The sequence below is a fragment of the Odocoileus virginianus genome, chromosome 10 (genome assembly GCF_023699985.2).
Source record: "Odocoileus virginianus isolate 20LAN1187 ecotype Illinois chromosome 10, Ovbor_1.2, whole genome shotgun sequence".
NCBI lineage: Eukaryota > Metazoa > Chordata > Mammalia > Artiodactyla > Cervidae > Odocoileus > Odocoileus virginianus.
In genome coordinates, this window is record NC_069683.1 from 28,487,655 (window position 1) to 28,506,674 (window position 19,020).

At 46.3% G+C, this 19,020-nt stretch overlaps 1 protein-coding gene and 1 long non-coding RNA gene across 8 annotated transcripts in view; one reads left to right on the top strand and one right to left on the bottom strand.

Annotated features, from left to right (window-relative positions):
- Positions 1-19,020, top strand: part of C2CD3 (C2 domain containing 3 centriole elongation regulator) — a 123,964-nt gene that overhangs the window by 101,626 nt on the left and 3,318 nt on the right. For 6 of the 7 annotated variants that reach the window (XR_002311300.2, XM_070473260.1, XM_070473262.1 and 3 more), the window contains 2 exons: positions 17-938; positions 7,062-7,173. Coding sequence is in view for 6 of the 7 variants with exons in the window: in XM_070473260.1 (XP_070329361.1) it covers positions 17-938; positions 7,062-7,173 (1,034 nt within the window). In the remaining variant the exon portion in view is untranslated. Of the gene's footprint in view, positions 1-16; positions 939-7,061; positions 7,174-11,068; positions 12,317-19,020 lie in introns of those variants that run through there. The other variant, XM_070473261.1, reaches the window with a different exon arrangement.
- On the bottom strand, positions 534-17,535 carry LOC139037120 (uncharacterized). Its single transcript, XR_011489938.1, has 2 exons — positions 16,448-17,535; positions 534-1,221 (listed from the first exon to the last, which is right to left on the bottom strand). It is a non-coding gene; the product is annotated as an uncharacterized lncRNA (long non-coding RNA).

Sequence of the window (19,020 nt, forward strand, 5' to 3'; positions counted from 1 at the left end):
ATCTGTTACTGTTCAGATCTGCAGACTCTCACCAGGAATTCTCCAGGATCTGTGAGTTCTCACCAAGCCAGGAGTAGAAGCAGAGAAGTCCCCACCCTCCCAGACGCTCAGGACAGAGGGACCATGCAAGAACGGAGCACAAGTCCAGACCTCCCATTGGCAAGAGCTCCAGATGAGGGCAGGAACTCCCCACCTCCCTCTGCTCTTAAGGAGACTTCAAGCGGAAGAGGAAAGCTTCCTGGGGCCCTGGAGCACACGGAACCCATCACAGAAGTGCAGAGCACTTCGGACACCGAGGCAGGCCCAGCCTTCAGTGATGAGGACTATGAGGAAGACGTCATTGAGCCCAGGACCCTCAATGAGATCACCACTGTGACAGACAAAACTAGCCCATGGTCCAGTTTCATGTCAGATGCAAGTGAGGGCATGAGCCCTCAGCCTGATGAGGTCCACAGGGAAGGCTTCTCTTGTCCTTCAGACTCCTTCCCCAGAGAGGAGCTCAGGGTCAGAAGTAGCTTTCTGTCCAGCCCGGAAAGGACTGTCAGTGCCTACTTGCATAGGCAAGGTTCTCCGAGCCAAAGTACTTTGTCTTGTGAGGGTGTGGCCTCTGAGGCCAGGGTTGGAGAGCCTACCTCAGCAGACCCACAGCTCACCTCCCACATGAGACTCTCAGGAGCCCAGCAGAATGACACTTGTGTTGGATGGCACTCACCAAAGGCAGACCAGGACCAGGGCCCCAAGCCACAGTCCCAGGCTAAGAAGGAAGTGGCCTATGATGAGCTAAGTGGCTCTGCTGATAGCTCTGAGAAATTCCCTCTGCAGCCAGCATCTGAAAGCAGAAGGGAAAACCATAAGGAGCCATCCATCACTTGCCCTGACATCAAGCAGAAGCAGACAACCTCTGGGTCAGAGGTGTCCACGAGGCAGAGCCTCCTCCTGTATCCTTTGGTGTTTCCCCCAAATAGCCCCTTAAGCCATCTTTAGGCATTTTGGATGCTGGTATTTAGACCAGCCATATGAGTGAGCAGTGCCCCTCCTCCCAATCAAATGCACTCAGAGGGATAGGGATCCCCTTTCTACTGAAAACTCACCTGCACTGACCAAGTGCTATGATTCTACCATTATCATCAGCCCTCTGAAGCATAATGCTTTGCACTGGGTTTAGATGTTGGTAGCACATTCATTGGGCTTCCCTCATGGCTCAGTCGGTAAAGAATCCACCTGCAATGCGGGAGATGGGGTTTGATTCCTGGGTTGGAAAGATCCCCTGGAAGACGACATGGCAACCCACTCCAGTACTCTTGCCTGGAGAATCCTGTGGACAGAGGAATCCGGCGGGCTACAGTCCGTGGGGTCACAAAGAGTCAGAGCAACTAAGCACAGCACATTGGTTAGCCTATCCTAGCCTGATTTATCTGATTAATTTTGGGTATTTTACACCTGAAGGCAAAGCTCTGCATCTAAGGTATGAGACCATTAATCTCAGTTGAAATTTCAGGGGAGGGTATAGAGAAAGGGGAAGAAGAGTCCTACCAGTGATTGAGCATTTACCATGTGCTAGGTGCTTTACATACATTCCAAGTTTGGTTATCACAAGTCTTTAAAGTTGGTATCGTTTTTTGGTTTTTTTTAATATTTGTTTATTTTGGCTGCACTGGGTTTTAGTTGCAGCATGAGAGGTCTTTAATTGTGACATGTGGAATCTAGTTCCCTGACCAGGGGTTGAACCCAGGCCCCCTGCTTTGGGAGCTTGAAGTCTTAGCCACTGGACCACCAGGGAAGTCCTTAAAGTCAGTATCATTTCTGTTTTGCCTGTAACGAAACAAAGATTCAGAATTATAGTGACATCTACTATTTAATTTTTTTTTAGGCAAGGGATGGGGCCAGATATAGGGGAAGTGGGTACCATTGAAATGGTCTTGCCCACGCCCCCCAGGATGGCAGTGTTGGTCGGGAGAAGTGTATCTAACACTCCCTCTCTTCCTCCTTTGAAATGCAGATGGGCATGTTATGGGAAAAGGAAGCCAATTAGGACCATCAGTAACCCTCTCATCCATAGCCTGAACAGCTGATTGATCAGCTCACATGATATCCCAGTGATAAACAGGTTATCGCATGGCCAGTGGGGGAGCAGGCTGCCTTTGTGGCACTTTGCAGTGATTTCTCTACTAGAAGTCAGGGACCTGACTTCAACCCTTCGAGACCCAGCTCTTACTACTTGTGTAACTTTAGATATATAGTTTAACCCTTCTGAGCCTCGATTTCTTCACTTATAAGATGGAGGTAATAATCCCTTACCAGACTATATGCTCCAGGGAAGTCAAGGGCCTTGTCATTCTCTGTGTCCCCAGATATTGCACACAAAAAAGGTCAGTAATATAGACTGAAGTGAGCCATCAGTTTCACAGGATTCTTGAGAAAATCAAATGAGTGGGAACATTTGTACATACCACACAGATGATTCTGGATGCAAGACAAACAGAAACCTGCAGGTTGGGGAGCATGGGCTCAGGAGAGACTTAAGCATGAAATGGCTGGAGGCTGAGCACTGAGAGCAGTCTCTAGAGGTTCTTTCTTGCCTCCTTCACCCGGGCTTCTACCACTTCTGCCTCTGCAGTCAGTTTATGTGCTCTCAGAATTTATGGTCAGTGGAGGAGCAGTCACATGTGCCCAGGTCTACGGGTACTGCTTTAATTCGGGCCTTCCAAACTTCATTCTTCCAAAAAGTAAGTATACCCAGGCCCTGTGCTGTGTAATTGCAGGCCCAAAAGCACAATTGTTAAAGTGCTGCACTCAGTATGCCAGCAAATTTGGAAAACTCAGCAGTGGTCACAGGACTGGAAAAGGTCAGTTTTCATTCCAGTCCCAAAGAAAGGCAATGCCAAAGAATGCTCAAACTACCGCACAATTGCACTCATCTCACAGGCTAGCAAAGTAATGCTCAAAATTCTCCCAAGCCAGGCTTCATGATATTCCAGATGTTCAAGGTGGATTTACAAAAGGGAGGAACCAGAGATCAAATTGCCAATATCCGTTGGATCATAGAAAAAGTAAGAGAGTTCCAGAAAATCATCTACTTCTGCTTTATTCACTATGCCAAAGCCTTTGACTGTGTGGATCACAACAGATTGTGGAAAATTTTTTTTTTTTTTTTTTTTAAATTCTTAAAGAGATGGGAATACCAGATCACCTGACCTGCCTCCTGAGAAATCTGTATGCAGGTCAGGAAGCAACAGTTAGAACTGGACATGGAACAACAGACTGGTTCCAAACAGGGAAAGGAATACATCAAGGCTGTATATTGTCACCCTGCTTATTTAACTTATATGCAGGGTACATCATGTGAAAGGCTGGATGAAGCACAAGCTGAAATCAAGATTGCCAGGAGAAATATCAATAACCTCAGATATGCAGATGACACCACCCTTATGGCAGAAAGCAAAGAAGAACTAAAGAGCCTCTTGATGAAAGGGAAAGAGTGAAAAAGAAGGCTTAAGATTCAACATTCAGAAAACTAAGATCATGGCATCTGGTCCCATCACTTCATGGCAAATACATGGGGAAACAATGGAAACAGTGAGAGACTTATTTGGGGAGGCTCCAAAATCACTGCAGATGGTGACTGCAGCCATGATGCTTGCTTCTTGGAAGAAAAGCTATGACCAACCTAGACAGCATATTGAAAAGCTTTGCCAACAAAGGTCTGTGTCTAGTCAAAGCTATGGTTTTTCTAGTAGTCATGTATGGATGTGAGAGTTGGTCTATAAAGAAAGCTGAGTGCCAAAGAAAAGCTGAGTGCTTTTGAGCTGTGGTGTTGGAGAAGACTCTTGAGAGTCCCTTGGACTGCAAGGAGATCCAACCAGTCAGGCCTAAAAGAAGTCAGTCCTGAATATTCATTGAAAGGGCTGATGGTAAAGCTGAAACTCCAATAGTTTGGCCACCTGATGCAACGAGCTGACTCATTGGAAAAGACCCTGATGCTGGGAAGATTGAAGACAGGAGGAGAAGGGGACGACAGAGGATGAGATGGTTGGATGGCATCACCGACACAATAGACATGACTTTGAGTAAGCTCCGGGAGTTGGTGATGGACAGGGAAGCCTGGTGTGCCGCAGTCCATGGGGTTGCAAAAAGTTGGACACAACTGAGAGACTGAACTGAACCGTGCTATATAATAAGTGCAGAGGTTTGAATCAAACCCTACCTCAAGAAGTTCCCATATTAGGTAGGAGACAGGTAATGACAGCAGCAGATTAAAACAGTACTTTTCTCGTGGGGGTTTTGTGAAAATTAACAATGTAAACTACTTAGTATAGTGCTGGTAGGTAAACAGTGTTCAGCAAATGTTAGTGGCAAGCAAGTGTATGGTTGGTCAGATTTACACATTAAAGAATTCTCCCAGTGCCTTGTAGAGGGTGGATAGGTCAGGAGAGACCAGAAGCAAGGAGACCAGGTAGGAAACTTGCAGTAATAATGACAAATAAAGAAAGTCTGACCTAAAGCATAGACTGCTTTATGATGAGGGAGAAGGGGAGGGATTTAATAGGATTATATAGGGGCAGGGGATGAGAAAGACAAAAACAGAAAGATATGACTTAGAGATTTCTATCACAAGTAGGTCATTGACCAGGTAGGGTGCAGTGCGCAGTTAATTTGGAGGGAAGAAGCAGATTTCCATTTTGCATATTTGCATTTTGCCTGTGAGAGGAGGACATGCTGGCTTGGAATTCAAGATGAGCTCTGCTCTAAAGGTCAGTGTCTCTGGAAACAGACGGGGATAGCAGGGAGAGAGGGAAAGGGAGAGCCACGCAAGACAGATCCCTGAGGATCACCAGCACGTGAGGGCAGGGGGAGCAGAGACCAGCACAGAGGAGGCAGTGGAGGGCTGGTCAGAGAGATGGGGGATAGCAGTTTCAGGGAGTGGTGGTCATCACCCTGATGCTCAAGGCGGATCCAGCAGAAGGTGGGCTGACATGTATTCGCTGGCTTTTGTGTTAGGAGGACAGTGCAGAGGTAGGGATGGAAAGCAGGTTTCAGTGGGGGAGGGAACCAGTGGTAACTTTTCCCTCTCAACTAGGGAGCCAGGAACAGCTGACGCTGATGGAGTACATGCTCTGTATCAGGCGCCATTCTAAGCACTCTGCATGTATAACATCATTTAATCCTTAAAAGGTATAATTATTATATCCCATCTAATAGGTGAAGGAACAAGCCCAAAATGTGAACTTGCCTGACGTTACCGTTTAATATAAGACAGATTACTGATGGAGTAGGACCCTTAGAAAGGCAGGTGGTGCCGGGATGAGAAGGGGAATTTTGTGTTTCAGACACACTCTGAACCCCTCACAGCAAAGCTGTTCTCCCCACAGTATCAGCTGACTCTCAGGCAGAGTCCCCAGCAGTCAGAGCGGCAACAACAGTAGGCCCTACCTCACAGAGCCCTCTGAGGAAGTCTGAGTTCAAAGGGCTCTTTTCTTCATGATCTCCAACTCCACTCCCACCCTCTCTGTGGAAAATTCGGGGACTTGAGCCAAAGCAAGAAATGCCTTTCACTCATTCTGTAGATATTTATTAAACATTTATTGTGTCCCAGGTACTATACTAGGTGACAGGAATGTAGTATGAAGAAGAGCTCATATTTGCCCTCCTCAAGTTCAGAGTCTAGCATTAGAGCAGTATTAGACCAGTTTGCATCAGAACCATACTTAGCTTACTTAATAGAAACAAAAATGTAGACCGTCAAAGTAGTCCCCTCCCCGGAATTCCCTGGCAGTCCAGTGGTTAGTGCTTTCATTCCATGGCCCAGGTTCAATCCCTAGTCGGGGTGGTAAGATCCTGCAAGCTTCGAGGAGGGGCCAAAAAAATAGTCCCCTCCCAAACTCAGTCAGTGCTTTGAACAAATAGTACTGGATGTCTCTAGAGGATACAGAGGAGTGCAAGTACAGTACCTGCCTTCTAGAGCTCACGTCACAACAGTGGATCGGCTGTGCCCACTTAGAGCCATTTCTGGGTGTGAGCACAGAACACCCCATAGGACAGGCCCTCCTTCAGTGCCCGGCACCACCTTCCATCCTAAGGCACTGCCCTGGAGCTGCCTTCCCATACCCACCCTGTCAGGTTCTGACCAGCAGGCCCTCAGCAAGAATCATCCAGTGCTTGCTACCTGTCAGCATCATGCGGGCTCTAGGGAGTTAGTGAGGTGACTGAAGGAAGTACAGTGGCACTGCCTTTGTGAAGCTTACTGAATATTGAGGGAAACAAATGGAGAATCATATCAGATTAAAGAAGGATTAGCCTTTGTTTCATGAAGGCTATGGTTTTTCCAGTGGTCATGTGTGGATGTGAGAGTTGGACTGTGAAGAAGGCTGAGTGCCGAAGAATTGATGCTTTTGAACTGTGGTGTTGGAGAAGACTCTTGAGGGTACCTTGGACTGCAAGGAGATCCAGTCAGTCCATCCTAAAGGAGATCAGTCCTGGGTGTTCATTGGAAGGACTGATGCTGAAGCCAAAACTCCAATACTTTGGCCACCTCATGCGACGAGTTGACTCATTGGAAAAGACCCTGATGCTGGGAGGGATTGGGGGCAGGAGGAGAAGGGGATGACAGAGGAAGAGATGGCTGGATGGCATTACTGACTCGACGGACATGAGTTTGAGTAAACTCCAGGAGTTGGTGATGGACAGGGAGGCCTGGCGTGCTGAGGTTCATGGGGTCACAAAGACTGAGCAACTGAACTGAACTGACTGAGCCTTTGTTTCAGTCTGTGCTCTGGACTAGGAAGGAGGAATTATTGTGGGCTATAATTTAGAGAAGGCTTCCTGGAGAAGGTGAGATTTGAAGTGACCCATAAAGTATAAACTGATCTATATCTATACTACATCTATACCTATACCTCTAACGGAGTTCACAGGGCCTTCTCAGCAGAGGGAACCACTTGAAAAGGATTTGTGGACAGGAGTTAAGTTGGGTGGGGCTGGGGGAATAAAGGAGTGGTTGAGGTCAAAGGAAACGGGTTAGGAGACAATTTCCAAGTATTTGTGTCCCTTAACTACCTTTACAGCCCAGAGCCCGTTGTGGTCCCCAACTTCTTTCTACCTCCCCAGCAGTTGGAGGCCTCTCTGCGGATGCTCTCTGTCTCCACAGCTTTGCCACCGCCAGCCACAACAGATCAGGTAAGAGGATACCCAGCTGACCTGTTTGCTGTAGTGTCATTATCTCTTCAGTGAAAGTGTACAGAATGCAGAGTGGCCCCAGCCACACTCCTGGAAAGGTGGTCACAATGGTCATTCTCTTGCGCTGAGCTTATCCTGTGGGCACAACAGTGAAGGAGCTCAAGAAAAGTGAGGAAGTGCACTTGTGTAAAGAGCAAGGCATTGTTAGCTAAGATGACAGGTAGGAGAATTAACATGGAAACGTAAAAACAGAACTCAGCTAAGATACACATACTGAGTGCTGTGGAAGCTTCAAGCAGGAGATGCAGAGACCAGACTATTCATCATGTAGCCAAGTTAGGTGCTTAGAACCTTGGTACAGCTCCTATCTGTCATCTTTTCTGCCTTGGCGCAGCACCTCACTTTTCTAATATCTATTTCTCGAAATCATTCAGCATGTATTTACTGAGTACCTGTGCTGTATCAGGCATTGTGCTAGGTGCTGAGTGTACAGTAGTAAATAAGGCAAATTCCCAGTCTTAATGGAGTACAAATCGTAAACAAAAAATATTTACCAACTGTGATGAGTACTAGATGCTCTGAGAAAGAACAGGCTGTCTGAAGAGGCAGTGTTTAAGCTGAAAATGATGATCATGGCGGTGCTGGCCAGGTACCCCACACTGCTTGAAGCGCTTTGTTAGCTCCTTTACTTCAGCAGCCTTATGAAGTACATCCTTGTATCTCTGTTTTAAGATGAGAAAACTGAGGCACAAAGAGGTCAAATAACTTGCTTCACACAAGTAGTGAAGTGTTAGAACCAGAATTGGAACCCAAGCATTTTGGTTTCAAATTCTGTGTTTCTAACTACTGTACTCTGCTGAGGAGACACAAAACCACTGCCTCGTGCAGCTTTTATTTTTAATCTCCCTTTTTATTATTTGGGCACCCGATTTATAAATGTTGGAGTAAATTTCTGTTGGTTATACAGTCACAATGGTTGAAGTCATCTCACCTGCAATCCAGGGAAGACTTTTTTTTTAATTTTTATTTTATATTGGAGAATAATTGATTTAAAATGTTTCAGGCATACAGTAAATTGATTCAGTATATATATATATATATATATATATATATATATATCTCCATTCTTTTTCAGATTCTTCTCCCATATAGGTTATTACAGAACATTGCGTTCCCTATGTTATACAGTAGATCCTTGTTGATTATCTGTTTTATATTTATTAATAGTGGTGTCTATATGTTAATCCCATACTCCCAGTTTACCTCTCCCACACACACACCTTTTGTCTTTGGGAATCGTAAGCTTGAAGTCTGTGAATCTATTTCTGTTCGGTAAACAAATTTTGTATCATTTTTTAGATTTCCCTATATAAGTGATATCATATGATATTTGTCTTTGACTTAATTCACTTAGTATGATCAACTTTAGGTACATCCATGTTGCTGCAAATGGCATTATTTCATTGTTTTCTATGGCTGAGTAATATTCCATTGTATGTCTACCATATCTTCTTTATCCATTTTTCTGCCATTGGATATTTTGGTTGCTTCCATGTCTTGGCTATATTAAGTAGTGCTGTATCTGTATACTGTGCTGTATACTAGGGTGCATGTATCCTTTTGGATTATGGTTTTTCCCTTGATATAAGCCCAGGAGTGGGATTGTTGGATATGTTGGATCTGGATTGGTAGCTCTGTTTTTAGTTTTTGAGGAACCTCCGTACTGTTCTCCTTAGTGGTTGTACCAATTTACATTCCCTTTTCTCCACACCCTCACCAGTATTTATTATTTGTAAACTTTTTGAGATCCAACCAGTCCATCCTAAAGGAAATCAATCCTGAATATTCATTGGGAGGACTGATGCTGAAGCTGAAACTCCAGTACTTTGGCCACCTGATGCAAAGAACTGACTCGTTGGAAAAGACCCTGATGCTGGGAAAGATTGAAGGCGGGAGGAGAAGGGGATGACAGAGGATGAGATGGTTGGATGGCATCACCGACTCAATGGACATGAGTTTGAGTAAACTCCAGGAGTTGGTGATGGACAGGGAGGTCTGGCGTGCTGCAATCCATGGGGTCGCAAAGAGTCGGACTAAGCGACTGAACTGAACTGATGATGGACATTCTGACCAGTGTGAGGTGATACCTCATTGTGGTTTTGATTTGCATTTCTCTGGTAGTTAGCAGTGTTGAGCATCTTTTCACGTACTTTGGCCTCTATATGTATTCTCTGGAGAGATGTCTGTTTAGATCCTCTGCATTTTTTGATTGAGGTCTTTGTACGTTTTGGAGATTAATCCCTTGTCAGTTGCTTCATTTGCAAATATTTTCTCCCATTCTGTGGGTTGTCTTTTCATACTGTTTATGGGTTCCTTTGATGTGCAAAAGCTTTTAAGTTTAATTAGGTCTCATTTGTTTATATTTTATTTTCATTACTCTAGGAGGTGGATAATAGAGCTTTGAAAAAGCCATTTTAGAGAATAATACATGCTGTGAGCAAAATGTATTAGCTTATTTGTTAATTATAATAGCTAACTCCTATTTAATGCTTACTATGCACTAGACATTATTCTAAGCACTTTACATGTATAAACCGATTTAATTCTCCCAAGAACCCAACAGGAGAGGTACTATTGTTATCCCCACTTAATAGATGAGAAAACTAAGACTAATACAGAACTTCCCATACAGACCTACAAGGTATTGTAATTTTTAATCTATAGAAACTGAGACACATATAAAGTTAAGTATGTTCTCACTTGCCCAGGGTCTCCTAACCAGTAAAGAAAAATGTATGACTCCAAACTGTGCTTTCCATTGCACCATTTTAAAATCATGACATTTGGCTTACAGTATAGTTTTCTAGCTAATTTACCTTCTTTCTGTAGGTCTCCTTTTGCAGTTAACATTTGAACATTTTTTGTGCTCTTCCAGAGCCTACTTTGATGACAGATGGAGTTGGTCCAGAAGTATCCTGGAAACCTGGAGTATAGTCCTAAAGAGATGTCTGTTCTTTCACTGGTTTCCTTCCACTTCTCCCTCATCTACCCTAGCACCATTTTAAGGACACCTCATTTATTTGGCACATGGATCAGTCTTAAGTTCCCACACATCTCAGTTTTTATCAGATATGTATTCCTGTCCTAGAGGAGGAGAGGTGTCAGTCCCCACCAGGAGCTCTGCATTTCTGGGGCCTTATTTCTACCCTGGCTCAGGTCACTGGTTCATCCTCTTCTGCTCTGCATCTCCCCTTGCATGTCCTTTGTATCAACAGCAGCACTTACGCCAGCATAGCAGGGCCGTGTCCAGCACCAAGCGCAAGCTTTTGAGCAAGACCAGCTATGAAGTGAAATAATGAATCTGCCACGTAGCTTAGTGATCTTGAGCAGGGGACTTGGCCTTTCTCTCTTTTTTTTTTTTTTTTTGAAGTAACATCAGGCTAATATAATTCTTACCTAATAAGAGGATGATAAGAATTACCCTAGAGAAAAAAGCAAACACTGTTAGTTTCCTTTCCCTCTTCCCCTCCCAGCCAAGTGGGTGAAATGTCAGTGAGTTGTGCCCTGTAGGAAGGGAAGCCTTTGAGTCACTGTGTCCAAGCCAAACAGAGTAACTGCTCTTCCTGCTTTTGTGTTTCTGCCTTCATGATGTGCCAGCTCCTGGATGACTTATTGTCTTTAATCTATTAAATATAAATACAAAGGATGGGAGGGGAAGATACAAGAATGTTTACTTCAGTTAACGAGCACATCTAGTTCTGAGAAAGATAAGTCTCAAACACTTTTCAGCCTTTTTTCATTGTTATTTTGGGTTGAATTGGGTCTCTGTTGCTGCGCAGTCTTTCTCTGGTTGCGGTGCGCAGGTTTCTCATTGCCGTGTCTTCTCCTGTTGCAGAGAAACTCTAGCGCACACGGGCTCAGTAGTTGTGGCACAAAGGCTTAAGTTGTCCCGAGGCATGTGGAATCTTCCCAGACCAGGGATCCCTGAATTGGCAAGCGGACTCTTAACCACTGGATGACCAGGGAAGTCTGCCTTTTTTCTTTCTTGCCCACAACAAAACTCCATGGTTTGCTTCTCTCAGAACACCTGTCTCTTCAGGACCTCATCTTGGGTCCTAGTTAGGGTAGCCAGTCGTCACAGATCACCCAGAATTGTCTCATTCAGTACTGAATGTCCCCAGGACCCAGGCAACATCAGGATGCTGGCCATCCTCACTGGTTATGAGCCTCTCACTACTCGATGTGTTTGTAGCAGTATGTTTTCTCCATCGTATGCTCTTGGCTTCATTCCTCCTTTACACCCTGGTCTCAGCCTATTACCGTTTCCCTTCAGCATGAAGAACCTCCTTCAGAATTTCGTACAGTGCAGACCTATGGGGAGCTGATGCTGTCAACTTCAGTTGGCTAAAGATATATTTTACCTTCATTTTACAAACTTATTTTTTCCCACTGGATATAAAATTCAAACTTGAATTGTGTTTGTTTTAGCATTTTACTTATTTATTTTTGGCCACTCGAAGGATCTTGGTTCCCTGACTAGAGATTGAACCCAGGTCCTCAGCAATGAAAGCTCTGCATCCTAACCATGGGACCACCAAGCAATTCCATTTAGAACTGTCCCTCCACATTCTACTGACTTCCATTGTTTCTGATGAGAAACAACTGTAATTCTCATTGCTGTTGCCTCAGATGTTATATGACCTTTATTCTTTGGCTGCTTTTAATATTTTTGTGTCTGGTTTTTAACAGTTTGACTACAACCGTACATAGTTGTAGAGGTAGGGGATTGGATGAGGAAGAAGAGCACATAGTCTATTCAACAATATTGATGATGCTTTAGTTCTTAGGTTGGATTGTAGATTTATAGATGTTCATTTTTATTATGCTTCATAATTTACATATTCTCTGGTATGTTACACAGTGAAAACACAAAATCATATGTAATTTAAATTTTAAGAATGATTGAATGGTGACAAAATGGAGATACCAGCTTCTTCCATAGATTTGGCTAGGAATATGGATCGGAAGTATAGAGTAGTGGGTGGAGTAGCATCTGAGATGGGAAGTTTGTTTTTTGTTTTTATGAGAAAGGCTACAGTTTTTTCTGAGTGCCAAGTACAGTGACCAGTAGAGAAAGAGAGAAGAGGAAGATGCTGGAGCAGGAAAGAGAATAGAGAAACTACGCCCTGGGTTGTAGAGATTGCATGGGATCCAGAGCACACGTGGGTTAGCCTTCTGAGAAGTAGAAAACTCACCGTGCAGCATCCAGGCAGGCAAAGAAGGCGGGTACTAAAGCAGATAGGACTAGATGTGGTAATGGAGTTTCCCATTTGATAAAAGCTTCTGTTTTCTTGTCTTCTGTTTTTGGTTAGGTTTCAGGCACAGTCAACAGCTCAAAGTGAGAGGTAGGCATGGGAGGGCAGGAGCCTTGTCCTGTATCCCCAGCTTGAGGATTCCATCTGTTTTGCCTCTTCCTAAGGCCCTGACTTCCCTGGTGGCTCAGATAGTAAAGCATCTGCCTGCAATGCGGAAGATCTGAGTTTGATCCCTGGGTCAAGAAGATCCTCTGGAAAAGGCAATGGCAACCCACTCCAGTACTCTTGCCTGGAAAATCCCATGGACAGAGGAGCCTGGTAGGCTACAGTCCATGGGGTCGCAAACAGTCAGACATGACTGAGCGACTTCACTTAAGGCCCTGAAGGCTGAAGAGGAGCCTTTGAGAGGCTGGACTCGCCTCAAGCAGTGTCCTGGGACAGCTATACAGTAGTTCACCTGGCTTCACAAGATCTAAGGGAAGGCCCAGTCCTTCTTCCACACTGAAACAGTGCACCTGAACCCAGGAACTTAACTTCGCAGACAGTCTCCACTTCCAGCATTTGTGAGACTGGTGTTTTCCCTCTGTCCCGCACAGTGTAGTGGATACAGGACTCTGTGTGACCTTTGTCAGATCTTCTGATCTGAGTCGGTGTCATCTGTCAGATGGGGTTATAAGGCCTGAAAGCCTGATTGTACTGAACAGAACCAGGTGTCACACAGAGAAGGTAGGGGGAGCTCTCAGCCCTCCTTCCTCATGACTGATCTTCTGGTTTTCACCTCTTCAAGAAGCAAAAGAGGGAGAAGGATGGCGGGTCTGGCAGGAACACTCCACAGCCATCCAGTGGCACATTTGAAATTATTGGGTTGGCAAAAAAAGTTTGTTTGGGTTTTTCCATAACGTGCAGAAAAAATCCAAACAAACCTTTTTGCCCACCCGATACTTACTTACGAATCAGTCAGGTTCTGCTATTTCTGCTTTCTCTTCCTTCTTTGTGATAAAGAACTCTTCACCAGGACAGCTCCCTGGTTTTGTTTATAGTTACATCTGATTCTGTTTGCTTTGTTGCCAGGGGCAAACTAATTTTATCAAATTCCCTAAAAAGGAGGTAGAAGGTGCAACAGCATTAGTGGATGTATTGTTTTCCCCAGGCTTACGTCTTCTGCTCTTGCAAATGTTTCTTTGGGAAAGTCTCAGCCACTTCAGTTATTACAGTTTGACTCTTGAATCCTTACTTTCAGCCTAGACTTCTCTGCCATGCTGTAGACACATGTGGGTCCAGCAGCGTCTTGAAGTCTTTTAGTTGATGTTACAAACAGTTCAGCACATCCAGAACTTGAGCCTGTTACCTTCCTTTGCACACCTGCCCCTACTGCGTGCATCCCTTATCTCAGTAGATGCGACCACCATCCTGTAGTTACCCTGCCGGAGTAACTACATCTTCCCTTCCTCCTCCCCTCCTCCTACTCTTTACCCCCCACACCTACAGCCGTCTATCAATCACCGAGGCCTGTTAATTCTGTCCCCTAAATATTGTTGAATCCACTCCTCACCATTCCATTATCTCGTCCCAGTCGTATCCTCCATAGCTGTTTCTAACCAGTCTACTCATTCTCACTCCCTCCCACTGCTGTGCCTCTCCAAACTGCATCTCCACCGGCCTTGCCTGCTGTAATGGACTTTTACCACAGTCTACTCCAGAGGATGGAGGGATTCTTCAAGGTTGTCAAAAAAAAAAAAAACCTTCCATATTCCTAAACCAGTTATTCAGTCTGAGTGCCCAGCTTATTTGACCTGTCAGCAGCATGTGGCACACTTGCCCTCTCTCCTGTGAACAGTTGTTTCCCTGTTTAGACAGGCATCAGTGCTTCTCGGTTCTTCTCCTCCCTTGCTGGCAGCTCCTGCTCAGCCACCTTCGCTGGTTTTCCTCATTTCTTCTACTTGTGAATACAGGGGTGACCCAGGATGTGGTCTTATACTTACTTCTCTATTTACACTTACTTTCTGGATGACCTTGTCTGATCTCAAGGCTTTGAATCCCATTTATACATTGAAGACTCATAATGACCATCTTAGCCCAGACCTATCCTCTGACTCTAGGTTCATATGTCTGGCTGCCTATGTAGCATCTCAACTTGGATATCTAATAGGTATCTGAAATTCAGCATACCCAAAACTCAGCGCCAGAGTATTCCTGAAATCTGTTCTTCAGTCTCTTCCATCTCAGTTAATAGCTATTCTCTTTCTGGTTTAGTTGTTCCTGCCAAAACCTGTGGAATCCTCACTGATGCCTTGATTTCTAATCCACCAAGAAATTCTGGCTGCTCTGCCTTTAAATTCAGATCCAGCCACTGCTCACACTCCCAGCATTACTTGGTCTAAACTGCCATCATCTCCCACCTAGGAGCCTCCTAACTTGCCTTTCTGCTCCTGCCCTTGCCCCTTGCAACCCACTCCCCATATAGTTTACTGTTAAGTTTTTAAGATGTTAAGTAAATCATGAGTCATGTGACTCCTCCACTCAGAACCCTCCAGTAACTTAACCATTGATGACTAGGAGAGCCCAAAGTGACTGGAGGACAGGCAGGCCAGGGAGTAGGAAAGTAATTAGGGCCTCAGCAAATTGCAAAGTCCTGAACTCTGTACACAAGTAGAGAAGGAGCTGTGGCCCCTTCCTCACCCCCACGCTTCCACACACCCGCCAAAGCTTACAGTTCCCCAGGGGATTTATCTGTATATGTTAGGTTCTACCAACTCCATCAAGTTCATTTGTTTGATGTAGAAATGCTGGACCTGGTGCCATGGACCCTGTCTTCAGGGAGGGCACAGTTCCTTGAGAGGCACTGGCCACCAAACTACTCAACTAACTTTCTCAAATGCCATTTAGCCTATATTAGTACTTAACAAAACAAAGAGAATGAGTACAGGGAAAGTCTGACAGAGCCATGTGGGGCAGTATGAGTAGACGTCAGCAAAGATGAAGGAAAGGCTTTGCAGGCTGTGGATGTGGAGAAAAGAAACTTCTCAGAGAATCAACAGAATGTGGTAACTGGGAGGTATAAACAATATGTGTTAGAGAAGAGGCCAGAGATGGGGCAAGATCGGCCTGGGTCGAAGCAGTCAAAAGAGAAAAAGAGAAAAGCAAGAGTCAAGCTGTCATCTGAGTCCCTGGAATAACCGCAGGCCTGGGGCCAGGTGCTATTGATCATGAGGGGTCCTGTAGGAGGCGGAAGTCAAGGCCAGGCATGAGTGTCCCCTTGAAAGCCTTCAGTTGCCCAGCCCCCTCCCACCCTAGAGGTTTCAGACATCACAGGGATCAAGGTGCTCCAGGCCAGCGGGGGAGCTGGGAGCACACCTGGCCTTCTGAGGGGCCACACACGGTCTGGGGAGGCAGTGTGGACCTAGTTTGTAGGTGTACCTCCCTCACAGTGTTGTGCAGCGGTTAGGTGCATGGCCTCCAAATGAGACAGCCTAAGTTCAGAACTCAGCTTTGCCACTTTCTAGCTGTGTCACCCAGCACAAGTTACCTAACTTTTCTGTGCTTCAGTGCCTTTATCTGAAAAGTGGGTGTAATAGTACCTGTCTCCTAGAGCTTGTGTAGCATTAACTGAATAAGATGTTAAGTGCTTAGAACAGTTTTTAGCACATGACATATGAATATTAACTATTTTTGTTTTTAATCATCATTATTATTGAGACAACTTCCCCTCTTACACTGTTACATTTTGGGAGAACTAGTAAGAAAGATACAGAGAGATAGGGACATCAGCAGAAGCTTAGCACCAGGAGCAGGGAGATGCTAGACCCCACAGGGCAGCTCCAGAAGGATGGAGAGCAGTGGCCAGAGCCCTGGCAATTGATTATGTGTCCAATTCAGACCCTGAGCAGAAGTCAGCACAACCCACCGCCCCTACCTCAGGGTGACAGAACCCTAGCCTCAGAAGTCTGTGGCCTGCTTACCTCTGAGTCCTGAGGCAGCTTCTTTTCTCCCAGGAGCTCAAATAATTTTTCTGTCCTTTGGTTTCCCTTCCCTAGCCCAGAGCCATTTAAGAGAAACACAGTCTTGGTGGAGGAACCCAGCCTACCACAAGATCACCAGACTGGATGGTTGGAATCCAAGGGAACTTCCTGGCTGACCTGCCCCTCTTGGGGCAAGAAGCCTGACCTATTGCCTCCCTATTTCAGCTACCGAGTCCCTAGCCCTCTGCAGAGCCCTCAGAGGAGACCCAAAGGTCAAAGCGTTTCTGATTAAGGCCACACAAAGCTTTAGGGAGGAGAAGAGCTCTCTGGCCAAGGGTGTACATAAGTCAGGGGACACAGCCACAATTGGCTGGTGGCCCACCTGGCCCATATGCAGTCAGCAGGTACCTAGAGGGAGAGGGCCTGCAGGGCCACAGACAGGTGCTCGGCTCAAGTTGCCTGAGCAGTTCCTGAGGCCAAAATCTTCGGGAGTGTCACTTTACCCTTTCCTGCCCAGGAACCAGGACTTTTGAGCCCTCTCCCCAGCAGGGCATGGGTTCAGAAGGCTGAGGCGTCTTGATCTAATCCAGCTTCCTCATTGTGCAGATTAGGAGACTGAGGCCTGGGCTGAGGGATAACCCAGGGCCTGTGGAATAGGTCTGTTTTCAGGGAATCCTTCTCAGAGGAGGGGAGGGAGGCATCAGGGCGTGAGGAAAGGTGGGAGCATGTAGGTAGTGAGAGCCACATGACCAGAGCTCTACGGCAGGGTTACAGGGGCCCTTGGGGTATGGAGCCCCGCCATGCTGCAGCCAGGCTCCGTGGTCAGATTTAGGACTTGCCTGTCAGGGCTGGGCCCCTGGCCTGCGCATCTTGTCCTCACTTACCCCCTGCTCTGAGTTGCAGCTGCTGAGTCTGCTACTTCCTGCAGCACAAGGAAGTCCTAGTCTCAGGCTTCAGACAGGACTCTGGGCGCCGCCCCAGGGGAGACAGCCAGCCAAGGGGGTGAAAGGTGAACAGGCGGCGGTGGTGCTGAGCCTCACTCAACTCTGTCAGCAGCGCTCTCCAAGCCAGAACTGGGCGCTGTTTACTTTCAGTTTTCAGCTCTAGAAAGTTTTACTTCGGGCTCCTGAGTCATTGTTTATGTCATACAAGGGATCTGTTCTGGAATAAAAAGCAACTTCAGCCCCGTTGCCAGGCCCAGGAGCTTGCTGGTGGGGGCAGTAGGAGGGGAGCATGGCCAGTGCTGGGCTTGCCTTGGGAGGTGCCGCACCCACTCTCACTGCACCTTAAGTGCAGTCTGAGAGCAGCAAGTCTGTTCTGCTCTCCGTTCTGGTGCCACTTAGCCCTTCCCTTGAGAGGATGGCATATCAGACCAGAGCCTTGGTCATGTCTGAATTGTATTTCAGCTTCACAGTAGACGTGGCGCAAGGAAGGGGGGTTCTCAGCTCCACTTGGTAATGAAGGTACCAGGACCCAGAGAGAGAGAGTTTTGGCCTCAAGCAAGTGAGGGAGTTGAACTGGGCCACAGCCTAGTGTTCCTTCCACTCCACCCCACCACCTCCCCTCTGAGAAGGTCCAGGGACACCTGAAGCAGGGGTAAATGGGGGCACCTGCACCCACCACCCTCCAGGGAACATGTGGCCTATTGAGGGACATCCATCTGGGGACTGGATGGAGTGAACCCAGAACACAGGGGCTTCGATCAGATCACATTTCAGACCAAAGAAGAGGGCTAGAGCGTTCTGAGAAGACATTGCATCACAGGGAGGTGGCCAAACAGGAAGCCACGGTCCGAGAGAAGTCCCTGGGTTACAGGGCAGCTCCTCTTGTATTATCTGCTTATCTTGATCTGTTCTCAGATGAGGAAACCAAGGCCCAGAGAAGAAGTGACTTGCCCAAAGCCACTTGGTTAAGAAGTGATAGAGCCAGGACTAGAACCAGCTCCCTGGCCAAGGTCGGAGAACCCCAGCTCCTCACTTTGAGGAGCCCCAGGAGGCCCCATGTTTTCCTGCCACCACTGTTCCTTACTTGTTTCCTGATGCTTTATTTTCTCCCAGTGGAGTTCTACCTTTGACACTGAAACTCCTTTGAGACATCTGTCTCAAACAATAGACTGAAAGGCCTATCCATTTTCATGACCTGGGTGCCCAGAAAAGAGCAGGTCTCCATATTTGGAAGTAGAAGAAGTTAATGGCAGACCTGCATAGATTGGATGGGGCAGTCAGACCCCTGATGTACTGCTAGGCTTAACACACAGATCACTGGGAAGTCCAAGAGGAATATAGTCAGTTGCTCCCCAGACATTCAGGAACTGTAGCCCCCTCTCTCTTGGCATGTCTTCTGCTCTCCATTTCTGCAGTCAGCCAGGCCCATCCTCACTGTTTTCCCAGCAAAGACATTCCATACCTTTGCTCAAGTCTCCATCTAGAACATCCTTCTCATAGCCTTTGTTCAGATTCCCCCTTCATGTTGTTTTAAGTCCCTCTTCTGGAAAGGACCCTTGCGGGGACTTCACCCCCCATATGACATCCTCAGTCTGATGATCCTGCTTCAATGTGGGATCCTCCTGCCTC